Source organism: Ambystoma mexicanum, chromosome 1q (genome assembly GCF_040938575.1).
Source record: "Ambystoma mexicanum isolate Mex_15411 chromosome 1q, UKY_AmexF1_1, whole genome shotgun sequence".
Taxonomy (NCBI): domain Eukaryota; kingdom Metazoa; phylum Chordata; class Amphibia; order Caudata; family Ambystomatidae; genus Ambystoma; species Ambystoma mexicanum.
This window is the reverse complement of record NC_090922.1, coordinates 850230002-850256527: the sequence shown is the minus strand read 5'-3', so window position 1 is coordinate 850256527 and position 26526 is coordinate 850230002. Positions and strand designations below refer to the sequence as shown.

At 43.3% G+C, this 26526-nt stretch overlaps 1 protein-coding gene across 3 annotated transcripts in view; it reads left to right on the top strand.

Moving 5' to 3' along the window:
- The window catches only part of LOC138537982 (coagulation factor XIII B chain-like), a 1433866-nt gene that overhangs the window by 578928 nt on the left and 828412 nt on the right, over positions 1–26526 (top strand). For all 3 annotated transcript variants that reach the window (XM_069641496.1, XM_069641495.1, XM_069641494.1), the window contains one exon: positions 12327–12500. In XM_069641496.1, coding sequence (XP_069497597.1) covers positions 12327–12500 — 174 coding nt within the window. The remainder of the gene's footprint in view (positions 1–12326; positions 12501–26526) is intronic.

Here is a 26526-nt window from a genome sequence, read left to right as displayed (position 1 = left end):
TCAAGAATGACCACGCTACTTCTAATAGTTTCAACTCTCTTGGGACCTAGGAATTTGCTTTCTGTACACTTCGCACCAAAACGTGGGTTTTTGATTAACACATAATCTCCCACCGACAACATCATCTCTTTTACATTGATAATAGAGTCGAATCTCTGTTTGTACTCATTCTGCGCATCATGAATCAAATTCATTACTGTCTGTCTATCTACATTCACACATCCTGATGCCTCTAGCCATTCAGGACATAACCTGGTAGCTGGCTGACTACCTTTTAATGAGACAAAAGGTGACACCTTGGTTACTGAATGTGGAGTAATACGATAATTCCACACCAATTCTTTCAACACTTCTGACCATTCAAGACCTGAGTTGAGAGCTAGCTGAATATCCCCTTTAATGAATCTATTAGCCCTCTCCACCAAACCATTCACTCTAGGGTGGTATAGCGCAGTTCTCAAATGTGTGATACCATACCTGACCAAGAATTCATTCATTCTCTGAGAGCAGAACTGCACCCCGTTGTCTGTTATGGTCTCTGTGGGAAAGCCCTCTCTGTGGAACACCTCTTCAAAGAATGAGACCATTTCATTCGTAGTGGCCTCTCTTGGAGCCTTCCACTCAACCCACTTGGTGTGATAGTCTACAAGTACTACCATAAACCTAAAGCCATCGCCCAAACCTTGTATCGGGCCAATTATATCCACAGCAAATTTTTTCCATGGCTCACATGGAACTTGAACAGGGTTAAGCGGCACTTCTCTGACTACTTTTCCTTTATCCGCTTTTTCACATTCATGACAACCCCTCACCTTTTTTTCCACCATGCTGTCCATGCCTGGCTACCAATACGATTGTCTTAACAAATCCCAGATGACCTTGATGAGACAGATCTACTAAGGGGGCCCTAATACCTGAGGGCGGGATAATCTTGGACCCTCTCCTGAGTTTGATTCCATCTTCAGACAGATTTAGCTCTTGTTTGATGAGGTGTTGGCGCCTATACTGTGTAATTTGTATAATTATATTCTGGAGGAGGGGAAGTTGTGTGCAACAATGAGGGAAGCTATAATTACTGTGATTCCAAAACCAGGGAAGGATGCAACTAAGTGCTGCAACTATAGGCCAATTTCCTTGCTCAATGTTGACATTAAGATTTTTACTAAGGTCCTAACGGTTAGGCTGACTAAGTATATTGAAGGATTAATAGAACAATCTCAGTCTGGGTTTATGAAACAACGTTAGTCTGGGTTTATGAAACAACGTTATGGGTATGACAATGTTAGAACGTTATTAGATATATTGAGTTTTCCTGATTCAGAGATCAAAGATGCTTTGCTTGTCTTATTCGATGCTGAGAAGGCCTTCGATAGAATAAATTGGAAGTTCTTATATCATACACTGTCAAAAATGGGATTTGGGCCTTTGTTTATTAAGGCTATTAAAGCTTTGCAAACGGAGATAACGGCTAAGGTATGAATGATGGATTTTCAGGATCGTTTCAACTGTTTAGGGGCACACGGCAAGGTTGTCCCTTGTCCCCCTTGTTATTTAATCTGGTATTAGAGCCTTTGTTAGCATATATTCGGCAACATAGGGGAATTAGGGGTTTGTGTGGGGGGGATGGAGAAATTAAGGTCTTAGCTGATGCGGATGATGCAGTAGTTATTTTGAGTAATCCTGCAGAGGGGGGTCAATTGTTGAAAAGAGTTTTTGAAGAAGTGGGGAAGTTATCAGGTTACCGGATCAATTTGGGGAAAACAGAAGTATTTCCGGTAAGGGACTCGCCAAGGCAGGGGCAATTGTTAGGCTGGAATTGTAGATGGGAGAATGTAAGCGTAAAATACTTAGGTATTCACATTGTTCGCGACATAAAAAAGATAGTGGATTATAATGTAGATAGAACCGTAGAGGTCATCCATAAAGACATTAGGAAATGGGGGCGTTTCATATTGTCCATATGGGCTAAAATTAATGCAATTAAAATGCTTTTATTACCAAAAGTCCTGTATATTATTCAGTCATTGCCCTTACATTTTACAAAGAAAGTACTTCGACGGATAGATAGATTATTCCAGGACTTTTTATGGGGGGAGGGGAAAAGAGCCAAAATTCCACTGTTCCATATGGTCCGCAGCGTCAAAGATGGAGGTTTTGGATACCCGTCCCTTAAGAATGATAGTAATGTTTTTTTATTGAAAAAGACATCTAGCTATTTTATTGGGGATCCAAGCCAGATGCCTTGGTGGGTTCAGATTGAAATGCATACATTTTTGCCGTATGTATTCATTTGGAACATTACCTGGGAAGGTGCGGAGTTTAAAAACAGTTTTGGCTACAAAAGACGCATTGGCGTCACTGATTGTGGGAAATGGGCAGGGATTATTTGTTTATGAAGAGGCCTCACTTTGGCATAATCCTTGTCTACAGATTAATAATAAAACGTTAAATTGGAGAAGTTGGGTTAGTAGAAGTATTTTAAAGGTTAGTGATGTTTGGAGCAATGAAGGGGTGGTTTCCTTTGAGGGACTAGTGGAGAAATTTGGACTGTATAATAGAGAGTTACGAAGGTACAATGAATTGGTGGATTTAATATCTGAAAGGAGTCGGATGATGGATGCATCACTCTCACGGGAACCTGAAGTCCTCAAAATATTGGCCTGTGGATCACAAAAGGTGTCAAATATTTTGAAAATTATGCAAACAGATGTACAGTGGTTGAACTCATGGGAAAAATTGAGGTTGTCATGGACAGATGAGCTGGGTAGAGAACTGACACAAGATGAATGGGAAAGGGTCTGGAGAGTTTCAGTTAAAGCTAAAGCGGATTTACAACTGTATTACACTCATCAGAGAATATTGAGTAGAACCTATTGGACCCCGGCCCGTATGTATGCTTTAGGAATGGCGGATGGGGACAGTTTTTGGGGTTGTGGGAAAGAGAGGGGTAGTTCGCTTCATATGTTGTGGAGTTGTGAAAGAGTGACACATTTCTGGAGAGATGTGGTTGATAGGATTGACCAGGTTTGGGGCATCACCTATCCACGGAATCCATTAGCAATCATTTTGCAATTACCAAGGAATGGTTGCAAATATGATTGGGTAATATCGTGTTGGATTGCCAAAGTTCTGATAGTAGCTACTAAACAGATATTAAAGGTCTGGAAGACAAGAAAGAAACCAACAGTAGAGGATTGGATTTTAGATGTGCAAGTTCTATCTATATATGAGAAGACTATGTTTTATAAGCAATGCAAAGAAGCACATTATGATGAACAATGGGGCAATTTCAATGATTTTTATGGGTAAACCATCTTGATCGGAATTGTGTAATAGTATGGGTTTGCATCACGTCTAATGGATACGTTTTGGGGGGGTGCTTGTGTTATGTTCTCTTGTTTTGTGTTGTCTGTTATGTTTGGGAATGTCAGGCCACCGCTCATGGCTACGTTTTTAAATGTGTTGCTGTTAATATGCATTTCGAGGTTATTGTTTTCTTTGATTCAGGTTTATGTTGTTACCTGGAAGATAGCCTGTTGGCCTAGTAACATTTGCTTTGTACTTGATATGTTTCTTTCTTGTTGAAAATAAGAAATAAAGTTTGGAAGATTTAGCTCTTGTTTCACCTCATAGATACGATCGAAATTCCTATCTAGGGCATCCCTGCTGGGCCACCCATTAATTGTCGACTCTTTCACCCTGGTGATAGATGTGTCACATGCATCTGCTTCTAGCCATTCATCTTTCCCCACTGCAACTGTTGACATGTCTGAAATAGTTATATCTTCTTCCATGACTATTTCTGATGTGTCCTCAGTGTGTTTACTGGCATTCTAGACAGGCAATCAGCCACCACATTTCCTTTACCTGGAATGTGAACAATCTTAAAATTGTATCCTTGCAATCCCACAACCCATCTATCAATCCTGGGAGAGCCTTTCGCCCAATCACAGCTACTTAACAGTTGAACCAGCGGTTTATGGTCAGACTTCACTAAAAATTCTTGCCCCCACAAAAAAAACTTAAAATGTACAATGGCCCAGTACACCGCTAATGCTTCTCTTTCTATTACTGAATAATTACATTCAGCCCCCCTCAGAGGCCTGGAAGCAAAAGCAATCACCTGACATTCTTTCCCCGAGTCCACTTGGTACAATGAGGCTCCTAACCCAATCAAACTAGCATCGACTGTGAGCACAGTTTTCCTACTGCTTACAAAACCACCAAGAGATGGTGCTCCTGATATCCCTTCCTTTATAGCAGCAAACGCTTCCTGACACTCAGGAGCCCATTTGAAACTCACTCCTTTTTTCAATAAGTTCCTTAGGGGTGCTGAGATAGTAGCACATTTTTCCACAAACTTATGATAGAACTCCGCCATATCCATAAATGATCTGAGTTGATCTTTATCGGTAGGTGGAGGTACTTCACATATATTCTTCACAAGATTGGTTTTAGGCGATATACCATGACCTGACACTGTGTGTCCCAGGTACTCAACCTCCCTGAGACCATTGCGACATTTTTCTCTTTGTACCGTCAGCCCTGAAGATTTCAACCTTTGAAGAACATTCCTCAATGCCACATCATGTTCACCCTCTGAATTAGCAAAAACCAAAATGTCGTCTTGAAACACAGTAATATTCTTCAGACCTTTAAGTACTTCCTCCATGACTCGTTGAAACACGGAAGCAGCTGATGCTAGTCGGAAAGGCATGCGCAAATACTTGAACGTGCCCTCCGGAGTGACAAAAGCAGTTACATATTGACATTTGTCCGATAGCGGCACCTGGTGAAATGCTGCAGAGAGATCTATAACTGAGAACCAACTAGTTTCACCAAGTGTAGCCAGAGTCTCAGAGATTATGGGTAGAGGGTGCCTTTCAATGAAAATGTTCTTGTTAAGGTCCCTGAGGTCGACACATAGTCTCAGACTACCATTGTTTTTCGTTACTAGGACCACAGGGGAGAGCCATTCCGTTCCATTGATGCGCTCAATCACACCTTTTTGAATCAAACTCTGAAGTTCCTCACGGAGTTGTTGCCGAAGTTTAAGTGGAACAGGCCTCATTTTATGCACCACCGGCTGTGCATTAGGCTTGAGCCTTATGTTGTGCTCAAAGTCATTCAACCTTGAAATGGACGTGAAAATCTCAGGAAACTCTTTGGACCAACTGTCCTCAATGTCTGCAATAGTTACAGGTTCTGATGCACTTGCTTGTATACGGACACCTAATACCCTTTGCTCGTCCAAACCCAGTAATGACGCTCCTTTCTTTGCAACCAGAATTTTTGCTGAACATTCTCTCCCTTTGTAAGATACTGTGCCATGAAACTCGCCAGTGAGAGCAATGTCTGAGTCTCCATAACCGCAGGGTTGTACTTCAGCGGGAAGAAGTAGTTTAGGAGTCTTGCTTAGAATATTCTTGAAGGTATCTTCTGAAATTATGGTCCAAGGCGAACACGAATCCACCTTCATCTTGATGTGACACTCATCAATCATGAAATGGTCAACTGGTCCCTTGGCATCACCTGATACAGCATCAATCTGGAACACATGCCTAGCATTTCTCTCCTGGACAGGTGGCTCATCTGGCATTCTTTGCAGGGGCTGTGTGGAAGATTGGTATTCTGTGTCTCTTTGTTCAAGACAATTCACTGAAGCATCTTTACACATATTAGCAAAATGACCCTTGTGCTTGCACTTGTAGCATTCTGCAACTCTTGCGGCACAGGATGGAAAATTTGATGAATGCCTGGTACTTCCACATCTAGAGCACCTCTGATCCCACCACTCTTTCCTGGCATTCCCTTTCCTCTTTGGCATGACTGCACATACCCCTTGTGCAACGCTGTGTGATGATTGCTTGTCAATTTTCATTGCCCTCATGTATTGAGAGGTTTGCTCAATGCAGCGTGTCAACTCCACCACCTGCTCTAACACCACATCCTTGGCAAGCAACTTTTCTTGTACCCTGGGACTGTTGGTGCAGCGCACTAGTTGGTCCCTTATGAGGGAGTCTGTGAGGTCCCCAAAGTCACACGTGTGGCTCAATGTCCTCAATGAAGCCACATAAGATTCCACATTTTCTGCATTGTCCTGTGCCCGTTGAAAGAACTTGTGTCTTTCAAATGTCACATTCTTCCTGGGTTCAAAGTGATCTTCCATCTTTTTCAAAGCAATTACATACTCCTCAGCGTCTCCTGATCCGTCCTCCACCACACATGTGAGGCCATCGAAGACAATGCGCCCTTCCGGACCCAAATTGTGTAAAGGAAGTGCCTTCTTCCTGGCAGAACTATGCCTATCGCCTCCGATAGCAACGATGTAATTTTTGAACATCTTGACCTATCTGTCCCATCTGACTGGGGGCCTCCCAGGTTCGGAGAGGAATGGTGCAGGCGGAGGAATTGCCCCGCCATTATGTCAAAGTCAGAGGTGAGCTCTTGGTCTTGCAGTGTAACACTGAACAATGGCAGAATAGGATGAGCTGGAAAACCTGACAAAATCCAAGACTTGATGTGATGAGCACAGTCAATTATGACATCACAATGGGCATCAGCGCAGGGAAACTCTAGCGTGATGATTCCAATAAGAACACAGTCAATTATGACATCACAATGGACATCAGCGCAGGGTATGACTTGCCTGAGGCCTCTGAATAGGGTGCTCAGCAAAAGACCATTTGTTGCATCACAATAACTAAATGGAATGTCAAAACTCTGTCCTGGACGAGAAGGCTGTGCCAGTTGCTGGGCAACCACTTGCAGTCTTTGAAATTGTTTCAACTTCCCCTAGAGGCCTTGAGATTTCCTTAGCATTTCCCAAAATATATAAAACCTCTTGTGTGGTTCTCATATGAGAAAACGCACACACTCGGTCATGAATGTGAGTATGGAGTCTTTTCCATTGCTGATGTGGGCTCCACCCCCTATTTTTGGGCACCCCCCTCTGACCTGGAAGTGGGGCAGCGCCTGCTGCCTGGTGCACCGGCTCAAAATGCTGAGAGTGCGCCGCTCTGAACTCCCAAGCAGGGAGGAGCGGCGCTCGTAGGGCACAGCCGGGTGCTGCAGTCTTCAGTAGGGAAGTGTTGCTGGCTTTATCCTTCCTTTTCTTTCCTTCTCAGCTGCAGGCGGGGAACAGTTGAGTGTAAGCACGGCTCGTCCTCGTCGCCAGTGTTGAGATAGGACCGACGCCGTAAGGAGTTTAACAAAAGGCTTTATTTAAGTTAAACTATGCACAGGCAGCAGGCGCACCTTCAGCTTAAGGTACTCAAGGCAAACTGTCTGCCAGTTCAAAGCATGCAGTACATACACATTCCGAGAGAATCCTAGGATGCAGGAATTCTCGGAATGCGTATGCATGAATGGAACACAGCATAATAAACACTCCAAAGGTCTGTAACACATGTAAACAAAATATGACATTTAAACCTAACACTATACACCAAAAACATTCACATCATAAAAACAATTTTTTTTTTTTTAATTAAAATGATATGGTTCAAATTTTAAAACTTTCATCTTTTATACATTCCAAAACAAAAAGAAAATCTCTTTCTTAGTCAATTTCCTTTCCTCTATTAGGTTCAAATAATACATTAAGAAAGCTGACAATTGTGAAAATGTTGTGAAAATGTCTTTCTTTGTGCCACCGTGTAGGAATTTATCCCATCGATCTTCTGGTAAGAGTTTGGTTGTAGATGGTGGATACATGTCTCTAATTCTGGATTTGGTTTCGTCAAGTGCCGGACATGAGGTAACTAAGTGCTGTAAAGTTTCTAGTTCAGTTTGTTGTTTACAGAATCGACAGAAGGAGCTTTCTTTGGTTAGCAGTTGCCTGGATTGTAGCAGCTCTCGTGTTGGTAGCAAGTTAAAACGGAACCGTAGGAAAGTGTCTCTGACAGAGGCAGATGGGAAGCGTTGTAAATATAGCGGAAGACAGTTTAATGGATGCATGTCCAACTTGCATTCCAAGTTAAGTTTTAGTTATAGTCGCTATCCAGTCGTTGTTTTTGTTTTGCTTTTACTGGACGCCGAGTTAACTGCTCCATGGATATGTCTGCCATTATTCTAGTATTTTCCATATGATTCTTGTAGGTTTGTAATGCAATTGCCTGAGTTGTGAGTTCTTTTTGCTGGAAAATATGTAGTGCCGGAATGTGCAGGTCAGAGACTATTTTCCTGTAAAGATCTAGTTTTCGCCATGTTTGAAGTGAAGTAAGAGACTGAAGTGCCAGTTCGTATCGAATACGGGCCATCGGAAACGATTGAGGTAAAGAGAGCACTTCCCGCCAGAACATGCCTTCAAGACGCAACCATATAGATCTGTCGATGTTAATCATGGATTTGCTTCCATAAAGTAAAATTGCCGTAGCTTTTTGTCTGTAAAATGATATAATTGGTTTAAATGAGAATCTTCCATACTTCAAATGTAGAACACGTCCCTGACGGACTAAGGATAAAGTTTTTGCCAATAGATAGCTGGACCAATTCGTTTCAGTGGGTGATTGATTCATCCAGATCCCCAAGTATTTAACTGTTGTCACTTGTTCAAGGGGTTGATTATTAAGAAGAAATGGTTTCGGGTGTTGTTTTGTTCCATGGAATGGCGGGAGGAGCATTATTCTAGATTTTTGTGTATTTATTTTAAGTTGATTTATCTTCATATAGTTTTCTAGGTTTAACAAGGCTGTTTGAAGGCCTCTTGGAGTTTGTGAACACAGCACAATATTGTCTGCATACATCGGGCACGCAATGTTTGTGGCATTTCATTTCGGTGGGTTTGACAGTGGCGAATTTGTCTCGGTTTCGTAGTCAGATGTAAATAAGTTGAAAAGCGTTGCCGCTAGTGGACAACCTTGTTTGAGGCCATTGTTAGTTGGGATGGATTCCGTTACTGTACCGTCTTGTGACAATCGGACTCTAATAGATGTTTCCCCATAAAGTAACTTTATTGGTTCCAAGATATCATCAGAACAGCCCCATTTTCGCAATTTCGACCATAGAAGTGATCTATTGACTAGGTCAAAGGCGAGCTTCAAATCTATGAATGCTGCAAATATTTGTCTTTGATTGCGGATGGCCTCGTGCTTCAACAAATTAAGTAGGAGTAGGTTGATGTTGGTTCCCACATATTTAACAAAACCTGTTTGTCTCGGTGCATATATATCGTTTGCTTTTGCCCAGATGTTCAATTTGTCCAGCAGAAAATTAGCAAACATCTTTCCTGGGGGGTCCACCAAGGCAATGGGCCTATAATTGGCTGGATCTTTTGTGTCTCCCTTTTTATAAATGGGTATCAAAATTGCCATCTTCCAGGAAGGTGGGATGGTCTTGGTTTTGCTAATAGTTTCATAGATGTTGGAGGAAATATGTGCCCATAAAGTTTTATTGGCTTTAATGAGATCATTTGAGAGGCCGTCCGGTCCCGGATCACGTGAGGGGTTCAAGTTTGTGATGGCTCTTTCTAGATCCTCTCGTTGCCATGTGACAGTCCAGGTATGTTGTTTTATAGAGTCTTTAGTGTGTAATTCAGAGTTTATGTTATAAAGCTTCTGAAAGTGTGATGTCCATCCTTGCTCGTCAACATCAGTTGTCATTTTTGGTAGGTTGCCTGTTGGTGGGACCAATAGTTTCCACAGGTCTCTGGTGTTCCGGTTTTGTAAAGCATGCAGCATTTGTTCTGCATCATTTTGCCCTTGAAGTGCTCTGTTGGATCTCATCCAGTTTTTTACTGTTGTTTTAATACTCGAATTTGGTCATGATCCTTGAATGTAGTTTGTTGTATTTTCTTAATGTCTTTTCTCCGTTTTTTTTTTCTTTCTGCAATTATAGACAAATAGGCATGTATATGACAATGTTTATTAAGAGTATTTGTTGTCTGGATAACTTGAATGGCACCAAGAGTTGTGGATAATTTAGCCGTTTGCCGTCTGTCATTGTTGACGAAGTAATTTGGTTTGTCAATATCGCCAGGGCATTTTGAGAGATCCTCAGTCTAGTCTGGTTCGAGTTAACTACTAGTTCTGGTAAATTTATTTTGGGTTTCTGGGGGTTATACATTTCCCACGTAATTATCATTAATGCATGATCACTATGATTTGTTTGTATGTTTTTTTTCTGTGTTAACTTCAGTGCAATTTGGTTTGATGTATAGATGTAATCTATTATGGCATTTGATGCGCCACAGGTCCATGTTTTCATCGGCTTATTTGTTTGGGTATCAAGGAAGTGCACTCTAATGAGTCCTCTGGTAGATGTTTCTTTCTGCCATCGTCAAGCTCTTGGGGACATATTATTCTGTTTTAATTCAGTCCCTCCGCTATCAGAAAGATGTATGTTAAGATCTCTGCATATTATTGGTTGAATACCTGGGTATTTTATAGTAATTTCATAGATACAGGTAAAGAATTTGTCAATATATAACTCATCAGTAATGGCCATTGGATTCCAATAGGTATTGATAATACCAAAAATGTCATGAGTTAATGGAATTTTTGTTTTTACTGACTATAGTATCGTGATTTGGATCCAGTCATTTGTTTTGAATGAGCCGATAACTCTGATATTACTTGACATTTTAATGAGGGTCAAGAGGCCTGTAGATGGACGTCCTCTTTTGTTTTTTATTGCAGGAACCATCAGAGTTGTAAATCCGTCCCAGATTGGCTGTGTTGTGATCCATGATTCCTGTATGCAGATGATGTCATACTGTGAAAGATCGTATGACTGTTCGCGAAAAAGATGACTGTGTTCTCGAGTATTCCAGGAACATAATGAAATTTCAGATCTAATAGGTTGCAATGATGGTTAAAAAGAAGAATCAGCACTTTCTGAAGTTGTTAGTTGCGACCATTCCATTACTCTCCGTATGTGATGCATAGTGTGATCTGGGTATTTATAGCCGATTTTAGGATCAATTTGCTGAGTATTTGATATCTGCTGTTCCTGTGTATTGTAGTTTACATCTTCTGAGCTCCTGCGTTTGTTATTTATCGGATGTTCTTGTTTCTTTGAAGAACCTTTCCTACGTAAGGTTAGTTCCATCTGCGCTTCTTTTTTGGAGTCAACATGTTGTATGTCAAATCCCAGTGTGTTTAGATTATTTTTTTCTTTCAGGAGCTGATCTTTTTCGTTGGTGGAGTTAAGGAGTAGGTAAATTTGATCCAAATGCTGTTCATCTACAAATTCCACTGTGAGGATCTCTTTTGTTCTTATATTCTGTAGTTGCGGTATGGCGCTGAATAATCATAGAACGTAAAAATGAAATCCTACACTTACCTCAGCCCCAGTCTCGATCCTGACCCGCTCTGTAATACCACCTCCTGTGACAAGGGCCCACTTGTTCCTATGCACAAGAACCGGAACCAGGAAGCAGAGAGCACTTCCTGGTTCTGGCAGAGAGTGCCATATTGTCAGAGTCCCATTCAGTCTCAATATGCTCGGAGATGCAGGAACACCACCTCACATATTCAGCTATGCAGTTACCCAGCCTGCATCCCCAAAAGGCTATGCAAAGCTGGGAAAGCAAAAGTCCCCATCCCTCACTGAACATGCGTGCTGGGGAACATAAACTGCCAAAGGGAAACTATCTTTCCCTCTGAGATTTTAAGCCGCAGCACTTCCAAAATGGACGAAGGTACTGCCAGGTCAGCACCCTGTCGCCCTTATGGAGAGCCACCCCTGCCTTTGAGTGGAGAATGGGAGACCATGCTGAAGCTGCATTTCTTGAGCTTCACTCCTGTAATTAAAGGTTACATGGCACTGATGTCACAATTAGAGAATCATAACAGGGTCTGCTAGTTGTGGCGTACAAATAAGAATTTTTAATGTATTTGGGTAGTTGTGATGTGTGTTATAGCGTATTATTTATACCCATTAACCCCAGAGGCAGAAAGCTGGTGGTTAGGACCTGTAGACTTAGATCGGAGATTGAGTTAGCAACTGCTTGCTTGTATTACTTGCTTGTGCTGACAGACACATGTCACAGTCTAAGCAACCAGATTGCAAGACACACTTGCCATAGGTGCTCAATACAAATGTATGTTATATCAACATTAGTAATAAAAAATACTTCACTCGAGTAATCATGGAATTTTTGTGTTACAAGTGAGTTGGCCATCACAATTTGCCACTCGTAAGAAAATGGCAGACAGGAATTGATTCATTTGTTAAAATGTTCCATCTATTACTATTTATTTGTACCTAGTGACTCTAGTTATTGCGTGATGTCATTCCAATGCTTAATATTTGAATTGGTGTCTTGCTCATTCGGCCCATAAATGCAACAACAAATCTAATACAATTTTTATTTTGCTTTTTAGAAATTACTTGTTCAATACCATTTCCACCTGACAATCTGCATTTCCGATGGTCACGAAACTTTAAAAATGGCCAAGTTGTGACATTTGAATGTGACGATGGATATAGATTGAATGGAGATGAAAAAATACAGTGCTACTATTTTGGATGGTATCCAAATGTTCCTCGTTGTGAAGGTAAATATGTCCACACTAATCACTTCACATGTATGTTTGTAGTGGATTGCAATGGCGCAAAGCTAGCTGGGAAGCCACTGCGTGTTGTTCATAAAAGGGAGAGGCATGGTCAGAGCTACAAGAGACACAGGAGGGAGAAAGGTAATACTGGAAGAGGAGGGGGGCTGTTGGTATCAGATGTGAGTGAATGCTATATTTCACTATAATCCGGCACATTAATCTACACCTAAAGCAAACATTCAAGTAGTTACCTTTAGAAATGATAAACCTTTGTTGACCTTATGAACTACTACACAAGGTGGTGGGTGCAGGATGGAAATGATAATGCAAATACAGTCTTCAGTCATTGGAATGATGCCCGATAGCCCCCAGTGCAAACACTGATGTTATGCCTCTGCTAAATCTTGGAACTGCTGAAGAAAACCAGTATCCCTCCAACGCTTAGGCTGATAGACGAATACAAGATATCATTACAAGGATGGTAGTATTGCAAACATGCAGTATTTTAAATACATCCTCTGTGTGAAATACTATTTAGGCCTTGAATATGTCGAGTAATATCCATTAAATCCGCTACACCCCTCGTCACTGTACTCAGTTCAATGAGGTATTTTCCTCTCAGTAAGACATTTTTTAAAGATTAATTGATTGACAAAGTGTGCCTTCCCTCAGCCCCACACCTCCTCCTATCCAGAAAAGGGGAGGTGCAGATACTGTGTTGCCTTTCATAACCCAGACAAAAAAACATACCCCGATACCAGATTGAGAGGCATGTAGGATATAATGCATATTTACCGGGGGCGTGGCCAGCGCTGATGGCGTAAAGACGTGTCTGTGCGGAGCTCCCGTCTCGATCCTGGCCTAGATCCTTAATTTGATCAATATTTTTGACCTGAACAGTAGCCATAATCATATTCCGGTGAGGGAAGCGATTCCGGCCCTACTTGGCGCAGGAACGAGGAGAAACGGAGCCGGCGTCCCTGAAAACGCAGCATCTGAACTGGTGCCCCCGGGTGAAACAAGATGGCGGGCGGCACCGAGGTTTGACGGAAGAATAGATTAAGTCGGCAACGAGGCAGCCGGGAGACGGTCCATCGGGCGCTGCCTCCTTTATCGTGTGCTGAGACGAAGGAGTCCCTGTATGCAGAGCGGAAGGACCCCAGTGGAACACCAAGCGCAAGACCGGCCACCCTTGGACCCCCCTACCCCCCAGGAGACGGCCCACTGCTGGGAGCCCCCGATCGTACAGGAGAACCCCCGCACTACCCAGGGGCGCGAACGGAGCTGCATCCGAGGCTCCGGGACCGCTGCAGAGGAGACACAGAGTGTGAGCGGGCTGCTGCCATTAGGAGGGAAACCCGTCGGCGATCCGCCAGCCGCGGGTGCTGTAGTGCTCTGTGAGCCGGAGCGGCAGAAGCGCGAGTGGACCCCTGTCGCGGTAGATACAGCGAACTGCACGGGGCCCTCCTCCCTCCCCGAATAGGCAACCGAGAGGCTGATGAGTGAGCAGTCTGAGCGCGGATGAGCCGGTAAGCTTGCGGACCCTAACCCAACATTTGGGAGCCGGGACTCACCTGTGCCTTAAACAGCAGGGTCCAGCAGGGTTGCGAGACAGAGGCCCAGTGTGCTGGAAGATCGTAGGGCACTCCATTGCGCTACTGGGAGAATATCTGCGCAGGAGCGCATACTTAACTGCACCCCCCTGTGTTCTCCGGTGTCACCACTGAGTATCACTGAATAGCGCAGGCCCGCGAGGCTCTCATTGTAATACACTGGCCAGGGGCTCTTACCTGCTGTCATAACGCTAGGAGGGACTAATGTCTACTTCACGAAACAAAAACAGGGGTGCAACAATTATGGACTCGTTCACAGGGTCTAAACCCAAACAGCTCATCCAATATGAGATCCCCACACAGACGGAACCCCCTGCAACTGTTGAAGACCCCAGCAACGCCCAAGTGCTGCAGGCTATTGCTGCACTCCAAACGTGCATGGAGACCAAGATGGATGAACTTAAGGTGGACATGCAGCTCATCCGTCAAGATGCCCGCAACCTAGCGGAAAGAATAAGCACAGTGGAAATAAATCTGCAGGATACCACAGACACTGCCAAGGACTTAAAGCACAAAGTTATCGCACTTGAGAAACAGGTGGCTCATCTCGAGGCGAGATCAGAGGAAGCAGAGGGAAGGGCCCGCCGCAGTAACATTCGAGTCCTTGGCGTTCCGGAGGGGATGGAGGGTACTGACCCTACGGAATTTATTGAGTCCCTATTAATGCAAGAGGTTGGAGCTGGCAAGCTCACACAGGGATTCTCCGTCGAGAGAGCCCACCGCTCCCTACAAAAACGACCCCCACCGGGATCACACCCACGCCCGATGATTGCCAAGATTTTAAACTTTCGCGATAGAGAGACGATCCTCAAATTCTCGAGGGACGTAGGCGAGATTAGACGCAATGGCTCCAAGATCGTTATCTACCCTGATTATACCCCGCAAGTGCAGCGCGCCAGGAACTCATTCATACCTGTTAAAGCTCAACTGCGGAAGCTTGATCTTAAATACATGCTCCTGTACCCCTCGCGCCTCAAGATACTATACAAAGGCAAAGCTGTCTTCATGGAGACTCCGGCAGCAGCCACTATGTGGATGGAGCACAATAATTTGGCTGAGGGAGAGGATCACGCCTTGACGCCCAATGGCTGAATACAAATAGATCTCTTTGCTGTAATGATCAGTTAGGTCTTTCAAGGATGGGAGCTCTATGGACTACCCACAGACATTGTCACAACCCACCCCACCCCAATCATGGCTGGCCTACGGCCATCACCACATCCGCACCTCACGACCCGGATCGGCCAATGGGAAGCGGAAGCCCCCGAGCGTTGTCCTCCCAGAACAGCTGCTGGGGGCAACATACAGTTATCTTTCTTGTTCAATCCACCTGTTCGAGTGGAAGTTAAATTTGTTCATAAGTCTCCGTTTGATACATCAACACAACAATCAAGGTCAGCAGGAAGATTGCAATGCGTATTGTTGACGACAGACCCAGGGGGCAATTGTTCAGCACACAAAGCTGGCTTGAAGACGATTGAGACTGCCATGAGTTCAGCACTCCAACTCCTTTGCCACCACCATGTCTATACGCCTTAAAATCGCCACTTGGAACGTGAGGGGTTTGGGTACCTACTTACGCCGCAACAGAGTTAAATCCTATCTACACAGGAAGAAGATAGGGCTGGCCCTGCTACAAGAAACCCACTTAACCAAGGAATCCACCGCGACGCTCCAATCATACTGGGGTGGACAGGGGTTCGGGTCCACGTATTCTAAATTCGCTAGAGGGGTGTTCACTTGGATCAGCCCTCACATCCCCTTCCAGCTTACCAAAGCTGAATTGGACCCGGAAGGAAGGTATGTGATACTCTGGGGCCACATCGAACAAACAGAGATATGTATTGTCAATTCATACCTTCCCAACAATAATATACCTGCGCACTTCGCTATGTTGTACACAAAGATTGCACTTTATAGAGATGCATTCTTTATCTGGGGAGGCGACTTTAATTGCGTCAGTGACTCTGTGCTTGACAGATCTGCTCCTCCCTTGGGGGGCCCGTCGACTGCTACCACTGCTATGAATGCCATGCTACACCGCCTAGACCTGGTAGACATCTGGCGGGAGCAACACCCAGGGGACCGTGGCTATTCCTTCTACTCCTCGCCACATAATCTTCACACTAGAATTGACTACCTCTTTACCGGCAGAGAAAGCTTTCCCCAAATTGACTCTTCCAATTACTTGGGCCGCACCATCTCTGATCACTCTCCCCTGGTAATTGAATGGAACATCACTGGACCCAGACCTCCTATACCTACATGGAGGATGCCCACTGAGGCACTTAAGGATTCAAAATTCAGGGAAGATCTCAGAGAATCCCTAGAGAACTACATTCGAGAGAATAAAGACAGTGTTGACCACCTAAGCACAGTCTGGGATGCTCTCAAGGTGGTTGTACGGGGAGAGGTCATAGCAAAGGCTGGAGGAATGAGGAAACACCTAAGAACTGAACTTGAATTACTAGAAACTGAAATAGAACAGCTAGAATCCAACACCCGGGGCCCCCAACCGCAGGAAGACAGGCTTGCCCGTACCAGGGCCACCTGCAAGGAAGCTTGGGACAGACTGGCCAAATTCGATTATATCACCAGAACCAATAAAGCACACGCCCACGCTGATAAACCTGGTAGACTGCTCGCCTGGCTGTGTAGGAAAGAACACCCTAAATATTCGACTACAGCCTTAAGAGATGCTGATGGCACGTTACATCGGACCCAACATGGAATTAATGACACTTTCGGGCAGTTCTATGCCCAACTTTACTCCCACAATGACATGGTGCCCCCTGAGGAAATTTCAAACACCTTGGACAAAATTGGCCTGCCCCTACTCCCGCTGTCACATAAGGAGGCTTTGGATGCTGATATCACCATAGATGATATAACTGATGCTATCAAGTCTCTGGCCACTTGCAAGGCCCCGGGCAGTGATGGGCTACCCACCGAATTTTACAAAACCTATGAGTCGGAATTGACTCCGTTGCTGCACGAGGTGTTCCTAGAAACCTACGAGTTGGGTATCCTGCCTGGGAGTATGCGTGAGACTTTGGTGGTTCCGATCCTCAAGCCTGGTAAACCTGCAGATGACTGTGACTCCTATCGCCCTCTTGCGATGCTCAATTATGATGTTAAAATCCTTACAACCATTCTGGCTAAGCGGCTGTCCAAGGTGATCGGAGAAGTGGTACACCCTGACCAGAATGGCTTTGTGCCGGGTCGCAACACCACTGCCAATCTTCGTAGGCTTCAACATGTATTGTCACATTCCACTCATGTAGGGGAATCTTATGCTTTGCTTTCTTTGGACGCCATCAAAGCGTTCGATTCTATTTTTTGGGAGTGGCTGATTGCGGTGCTTCGGGAGTTTGGCTTTGGAGAACGATTCATTAGATGGATCACAGTCCTCTATACTAAACCACGAGTAAAATCTGGCCGGCTCATCTCCACGGCATGGGACGTACAAAGGGGCACAAGGCAGGGTTGCCCGCTCTCCCCTATGCTATACATACTTGGGCTTGAACCCATCGCCATTTTTTTTAGGAAACAATTTTTCGACGCTGGTATAAGGCTTGATGGGGTAGACCACATAATTTCCCTGTATGCGGATGATGTCCTCCTTTGTGTGAGGGACCCACAGCTGAATGTCCCAACCATGCTGGAGGTCCTCGGCAACTTTGCCAGGGTATCAGGCATACACTTTAGCAGATATAAATCCTGTCTGTTTCCGTTAGGTGCCCTCCAAAACACACACGTTGATGACCTGCCCTTGCTGGGAATAAGTTGGTGCCCCATCACGTTTCGCTATTTGGGCATTAATATCTATCACACGCCTGAACTTATGCATGTCAACAACACGGCAGCAGCGCTACCCCCTTTGCGCAAGTCGATTGGGTTTTGGGCTCGCCTCCCCCTATCCATGATGGGTAGGGCTTCCATCATTAAGATGATTGTTCTCCCCAGATTTCTTTATGGTTTTCAAAATATTTTTTATTATATTAGGACTCCCTTCTTTCGTCTTTTGGGGAAGATACTTAAAGACTTCTTGTGGGGAGCTGGTAGGCACAAATTCGCATTATCCACGCTGACCATCCCTTACGAGCAGGGAGGCATTCGGCTCCCTGATCTGGAACGATACTACCTGGCTGCCCAACTAAGCTTCGTGGCTAAATGGCTAGCCGATGATGACACCCCCGAAACAATGCTTTTACAACGCCCAATTGCTCCGATCCGGCTAAATGAACTCATCTGGGCCCCTCAACGTTTTGTGGATGGGATTCCATTCTTAGCTGTCCTGGGTCGTCAGATATGGCAAAGGGTTAAAATGCTTCTTCACTTGAAACATGTATATACTCCGGACATACCGCTCCTTGCCGACCTGTGTCAGAACTCTGTAGACCTTGCCTCCATTAGATACTGGGAAAGGCTAGGAGTGTACACTTGGGGGGATCTATATAATGAGGGCTCCTTCCGGGATTTCTCCTCCTTGCAATCTGACGATGGCGTGCCAGCTGGCCAATTTCTTTGGTACTTAAAGATCCGTAAATTTGCTCGGACTAAATGGGACACGTGGCCAGAAGAACCTGAAACTGACCCCTTCATAACGCACCTATATAGTTTGGGAGATGGATGGAGGCCTGTGTCCCGTATATACAGTCACCTAATCGATAGACCCAATCCCCGTAGTCGGGACCTCAAACTCAAATGGGAAGAGGACTTGGGACATGAACTGTCTGAAGCTGAATGGGGGAGAGCACTAGCGTTTCCTAACGTGGTATCTAGAAATTCTAGATTTAAATTGATTCAGCTCAATATGTTATACCGCTCGTACCTGACACCACTTAGAATAGCCAAAATATATGAGCTACCCCAACATAACTGCCCTTGGTGTGGTAGAGATGAAGCAAATCTTATGCATATGTTCTGGGGATGCGTCCAGGCCCGACAACTCTGGGCGAGAGCAGAACTCCTCTGTAGCGAGGCAGACATGACCAGATACGAATGGACCCCGAAAGAGTGCCTTCTTGGAACGTATCCCAGACTGGCCAAGTTCAAACACTCAGTTAAGCTTATGGACCTGGTATGCATTCTGGTCAAAAGGACCATTGCTATGGCTTGGAAGCGCCCTGGGGGCCCACGATACCAAGTATGGCGTAACGAATTGGAACGCTGGATAGGGGCAGAAACCTCAGCTTGGGAGGATGGTGTTGCCACATCCCCTGAAGACACGAGCTTAGCACTTGAATAAAATAAATAATAATGCATATTTACCAAAGAATTATGCAAAGGAAAATATTTTGTGAAACAAACACTCTCAAGAGAACTCCTAGGTGGGATCTCTCCAATCGTGGATCATCTGATTTGTCTGATCCACCCATATCTGGTATTCTTCTTCACCTATTTGGGTAGGTTGCTCATTCTCTGATGTTCTGGCAATGGTCCCCTGCACGGTGCACCACAACCTTGAAAGCAACCACCATGGACAAAGTGATCAGTCTGGCACCTCTATCCTCTGGTCTAGGTGTGCGCACTAGGTCCAGAGGAACTAGGGGTACGTACGGGTGCTGCTATGATCCTACCTTCACTCGGCACTGCAGGATGACTGGATGCAGTGCTGGGCAAGGTAGGGCTTGGCCTAGGAACAGATGGTGGGCAGGTCTGCAACCCTGTCCAAGTTTGTTTGTTTGTTTAAAATGTATTATGCGCACCAGACCCGAAGGTATCAGGGCGCAGGCAGTAAGAAGTCATACAGCTTGGTACACAGGTCACATTGGTTACAAAAGTATCAGAAAAACAACTAATCTAACAGTTATTCATTATATATACATACAGTAAGCGGAAGTAAAGAAATACAGGTAATCTATATAAAGGAAGATATACAGTTATTTACATATGTACAGTTATTTACAGGTATGGTCAGGTTCTGCAGGTTTATTTAACCTCATTCTCTAGGAGCCATATAATCAGATTTTGCCTAAATTTAGTAAAGGATTGGTCCATTCTAAGTGTGGGTAGTGAATTCCACAGTTGAGCTGCTTTGACTGGGAAGCTGGTGCCCCCAGTGGTGGATAGTTTAAAGCGAGGCACCTGTAGTCAGTTGGAGTTTGCTAGTCTTGTGGGTCTAGTAGATGATTTTCTAGATAATCTTTCTATTAGATATCATGGTGCTTTACTGTTTAGGCATGTATGGATAAGGGATGCTGTTTTTAGTCTGATTTTCTTATGTGTAGATATCCACTTGTACTTCCTAGTATCAGAAATATGTTCTTTCCTAGAGATATTGAGTGCGGCTCTGAGGGCATTATTTTGGAGTATCTGTAATTTGTTAATAATGTATTTGTTAGCTCCTATGTATAGGGCGGTACAGTAATCTAGTTTGGATATAATGAGGGCTCTGGCATAATCATACAGCTGTTGGATGAGAAGAATTGTTTACCAGCTATAATTAATTTGCATGTGTATGCTGTAGAGGAGGCTAGAGTGTTGACCTGTTTAGAGAATATTAGGGTGTTTTACTTCCTTGGCAACCTTAATTAGATTCCCATCGATGATGAAAGATGAGTATTCCGTGCCATGTCTAGTGAGAAGAGATGCGGATCCCAGGATGAGAAGTTCTGTTTTGTCATCGTTTAGACAGAGGCCATGTGTGGCCATCCATGCCTGAACGATACTGTAAATTCTATTCACCAAAGCTAAATCCGTACTATAGTCCCCAGTAAGTGGTAGGAGGATCTGGGTATCGTCTGCATAATTAGTGTAGGTGGTACCCAGATGGTCAAAATCATCAAACAGGGGCTTGGTGAAAATATTATACAAGGTTGGAGAGACACAAGAACCCTGGGGCACCCCTCAAGTGATGGGGTCCGCAGCTGCAGATGGGGAGAAAACCTTCATGGTTCGGTCGCTAAGGAATGATTGTATCCACACTATTGCCTCGCTTGAGAAGTGGGCAGCTGAGTCCAAGTGGCTACATAAGACATTATGATCCACTAAGTCGAAAGCCGCCGACAGGTCAAGGAGGAGGAGTAATTCAGGTTTACCATTGTCTTTTTTTATTATTTTGGTTGGTTAAAATAAATGAACCTTTCAAAAAATATTTTTACATAGATAGTTCATTAAAATTAAGGTATAAAATACATAATTTCCCTTGTATAATTTACATTACATTTGAAATAACACATTTAAATTTTGAGAAAAAAACATAATTACATAAATTCAAATCATCATCAAGTTAACACATCGAAAATTACATTCATCAGAATATTTAACTAACTCATATCATTCGTGAAACCACATACAGATTAAGAGCAAGTTTGTACAAATATCAGGGTCTGATGGTTAGGATGAATCACTATGCAAGACTAGTTGAAGAATCAGACTATGTGTAATGTTGCATTTAAGAATTGCATAGTGGCTATTCTTAACGAGATTTTAGGTGTAGCAAATCATTCATACCATAGTTCATCAACAGAGCGAGATATGTAATGTGACTGAGTTAGTTTATGAAGGATATAGTCTCTTTGCTTTTGTAGAGCTACACACACAGTCAGTATATGTTTGAGGGTCTCTTCCGTTCCACCAAGTTTGCAAAATCGGCAGTGTGAAGCTTCGGCTTTTATTAAGACTCTTCTTAGTAGGATTTGATTCGTAGGCCATAAATTCATGCGGAATCTTAAAATTTGATTTCTTTTGTAGCTGATGGACATTTCAATAGATAATCGGCTGCCTGCCGAAATTTTTTGTGACCAAAGGATGCTGTCAAAATCTTTTAGTTCTAGACATTTCTGTTGTGTACAGTACCAGTCAAGTTGATACAACTTTAATTTAGCTCTGTTTCGATTGTTGAGCAGCAAATCCAACGATATGCTTGCTTCGATCATATCAGAGATAACAATGGTTCTCCAATTTGTCGGGAACAAATGTTGAGAACATAACAGATAGTCTGCAAATATTGTCAACAAATTAGTCACCGCCAGGCCCAAGAGACATTTTCAAAAAAGGCAACATCTTTTCCAGGATACTTGCATGTGTATTGAAAGGGTGCCTAACTCAAATCGCAGGAGAGCATTTGGTGTTGAGTGAGGACGGTTAAGTGTTTTTTTCCAGAATTGGGCTTCAATTCTGTTCCAATACCCTTGCTTTTGTGGGAACCAAGTTTCGGCCCCATAGGTGATGATGGGGATTACCTTTTGTTGGTAGAAGGTTAAAACATGGGCACCAGAGAATTTTCCAAACTTGGCCAGAAGTATTTTGGCCTGCGAGATTCGAGTTGAAAGTTTCCCAGTTATACTGCTTTGCTGAGCCTTATTCGTGAGTGAGTTGCTAAACATAACTCCAAGATATTTATATTCATTATCTAACGCTAGTTTTTGATTTTGTAAGAACCATTCATAGTGTTTTCAATGTTTCAAGTTAGTATTCCTCAGTTCCATCACTTGAGTTTTCTCTAGATTGAGTGTTAAGTTGTTTTTGGCAACAAAAGATTCAAGCTGGTTAAGCAGCATCTGAAGTCCACTTGGCGTTTGCGAAATAAGAGCCAGGTAATCTGCATAGAGAAGCCATGCGATGGCCTGCTTGCCGAGCTTAGGTGCATCGTTAATTACCTTCAGAAACTCGACACCCAGGTCAAAAATGAACAGATTAAATAGGGTTGAGGCAGGAATGCAGTCTTGTTTAAGGCCGCGTTTAGTATGAATAACTTCTGATAGCAACCCATTCAAGTTTAATTTGACCTGCATCGTGGTGTTAGAGTGAAGTAAATTTATTAACGAGATTAGAGAAGGTGGGCAGCCAAAGCTCAGCAGTTTGTTGAGTAGTAATTGGCGGTCCACAGATTTCAATGTGACACGAAAGTCGACAAAGGCCAAGTAGAGAGGTTGATGTTTTGTTGCATAGGCTGCTTTAATAGCATTAAGCGTAGTTATACTAATAGCAGTACCTAGACCTGCAACAAAGCCCGTCTGAAAGGGATCTCGTTGATTTTCATTAGAAGCCCAAATATTGATATCTCTTAGAATAATTCTGGTAAAAAAAATTCCCGGTGCATCAAGGAGTGCTATCGGGCGGGAGCTCGCTGGATTTGTACGGTCCCCTTTTTTATAGATGGGGACTACCACAGCTTGGCACCAAGAAGGAGGAATGCTTTGTTTTATCTGAATTGAAAGAAATACAGTATATAAGATACTGGCCCACAGATCCGGATTCTGTTTTAGAATGTAATTTGACAGACCATCCGGGCCCGGGGCTTAGAGATGAGCTTGCCCTGTTTAAATAGAACAACACATCATCTCGATCAAATTTGAGAGAAAAAGGAGGGTTAGCCGACCTCAATGGCAGGTGCTCACAGCTATTTTGCGCGAGATCATACATGTTTGTGAAATACTCAACCCAACATTTTTTCAGATACACCATTAATTTGAGATGATAGTTGAGAGCACATTATGCCTGAATTAATTAGCTTCCAGATCTGAGAGGTGTTTTTGGTCTGTGCCACATGAAGCCACCGCTCACCATCCTTTTGATACATTTCTGCTTTATACGCCCGTATCCAATTTTTGTAATCAGTCTTTAGTTTACGTAAGGCAGAGTCACGATATTTTGGCGGAAGAAGCAAGGTCTGTCTTTTTTGTTTGCGAAATAGAAACTTTCTATGTCTGACCGATTGATCAAATATATGAGTAGGACGGGTGTTATTAGATATTTTACCACTAGATATACTGGGAGATGCAAATAGATGCATTTTATCATAGTATTCTAGTGGAGCATGTACCTCCTCTAAGAGGAGAAGATGGTCATTCGCTAGGTCCATACCAAACGCTTCCAAGGCAGGGTTGGACCAATGTAATCTATTCTGCTGAGAATTTACATTCAGATTTTTCAGCTGTTGTTGTCGTAACTGTACTTTACCCTGAGCATGAACCATAAGTTCCATCGTCAGCATCAGATGATCACTAGATGTGGAGGGCAAGATAACAAACTTCGAGATTTTACTAAATAGTGTTCTATCTACATAAACATAGTCAATGGTTGCTTTATGTGATCCACTTGACCAGGTGTGGGAGGGTGGAATGTAATTTTTTAAAGCAACATTTAACATTATCAGATCCCATGTTTTCACAAAACAAGACCACTCAGTGACCCGTTCCAAATTTCCTTTTTTGGATGACATAAAAAGATGAATATTCAGGTCTCCAGCAAGGATAATATGTGCAATATTAGAGGTGGCGGCAATGTTTTCCATAATTGTATTGAGATCCTTAAGGAAAGTAGAAGTTAGAATAGCCACAGGATTCCAATAAAGATTGACAATTGCAATTTTTATATTCTGAAGCGAAATTATAGAACATTGCATAAAGGAATTCGGAGAGGGACAGTCAGCTACATTGGTTATGGTGGAAATGTTAGAGATTATTGCCAGGCCAGACATTGGTCTACCTTTCTGACCTTTCAGCGCAGGGACCAGATGAATGTGATGGTGATCCCAAGAGGGCGACACCACCAACCAAGTTTCTTGTAGAAGCACTACATCAAAGTTTATTAATGAGCAATTTAAGTTGTTCAGTAAGTGCTTATGTCCTCTAGCATTCCAGCTCAAAATTCAGATTTTATGTGTCAGGGGACATGATTCATCAGATGCTAGTTATGCATTCGTACAGCAGCAGTAGCTATTGGATTTTGTTGCAGATATTGTATTTTCCCTTGGGAGAGTTATGGCGTTTTGTCCCGCATCCCCAGCTCCCTCATGCTGTTGTAGGCTCTCAGTTAAAGGACTTTCACCAGTAGTAGGAATTAATCTAAATCCAAGATCAAAGAGAGAAGATCTCGCAGACCAAATGATGTTAAGAATGACCCGAGATCTAATCCACAGACAAGAGACAGTTAAGTCCTTTTCATCAGGAAATTCGACCCTCTCAATGTCTCCTGAGGCAAGATCTTCCAGCATTGGGATATCAGAGAATATTTCCATAATACTCTTCCTATTCATGGTATATTTTGGAAAAGAGCCACCTCGGCAGCTAAGAAATATTGAGTATGGTTGAGAGGGCTTTTTGTTCCTAGTACCAAGAGTTATAGGAGCCTCTTTTCTACTGCATGGTACCTCTGAAAAAGAGTTCGGTTTCTCAATCAATTATGGTAATTTAAATGAGACATTCCTAGAGCTCACCCTCTGATCTACAATTGGTGAGGAATCATGATTAGAGCTGCAGGTAAGTGATTTCATAGCAGGCTTAAGTGTCTTCTGTTCTAAGGTTGGTGCCACTAGACAGTCCTTAATCGAGGATAGAATATCATCCTGCGTATTACCGGTATAGCCGGTGTAACAGTCAGATTTTTTATGCCTGTAGCATTCACCTCACATCGAGACAGCAAGGTGATTAATTTGTCACTTGCTTGCAAACTCTGCTTTGGGGTTTTCAGAGTAGAGGGTGTAGGTTTCATCAGCGGATGGGACAGAACCGGGACTGATTGAAATTGACGCATATAGTCATCCACGGCTTTCTTGAGTTCTTTATGAGTATATGATGGATCATAGTGATCAGAATTATTCTCAGGCAGAGCCTTGGATGGAACTATCGGCTGAGCCTCAGAAGGTGAATCCTCCAATTCATCTTCACATTCTTCCACCGCCTGGACTAACTCATCCAAAGGAGAGTGATTCAAATCTATCTGTGAGTCACTCACCCCGTCTTTTACAGTTCTTTTCTTGTGCCAGGTTAGAGTATTATTTGGTTCTAGCATTAGATGCCAATATTGAGCAACTCACTGGCTTTGAAAGTGATTTAAGGAACTGTTTTGTTTGGCCAGTGGATGCCACTCTTTTAGATTTTTGATTTTTTTAAGTTCATAGTATGTTCAGGTTTTTGTTTTTTAGAATTCTTAGCAAAAAACGTGTACGCTTCTTTATTTGGGTGTACACTTTCTGCTATAGGTGGTATCTCAGCAGCGGAGGCTGCAGGTAATTCATCAGTAGGCCTCGATGGTAGCACAGATGCTGCCACCGGCGTCTCCATAGGTGTCTCACGAATAATACCCTCTACAAAGGGAATAGCAGCCTTTAGGCATTGTGTTGTCTTGTTAGCTGAGCATCAATTACATTGAGAGCAAAGCTGTTCAGTTGTCAATTTTAGCATGGAAACAATCTCTGGTATCTGGTTTAATGACAACAAGGCAACTCTATCATCAAGCACCTGCTTCTGGGCCAAGGAATCAGTAATTGATTTTTGCCAACTGGCACTGTTTCTGAGATTATCAACAAAAGAATTTACTTTAGAATCGAGAACTTCAAATAATTTAGCAAGAGACATTATAGCAATGTTCATCACTTCTAACGTTATCATAGGGGATTTCTTTGAAAGCGACCCCCTGGTTATAACAGAGTTGTCTCGATCTGGCCTTCTTGGAGTAGGCGG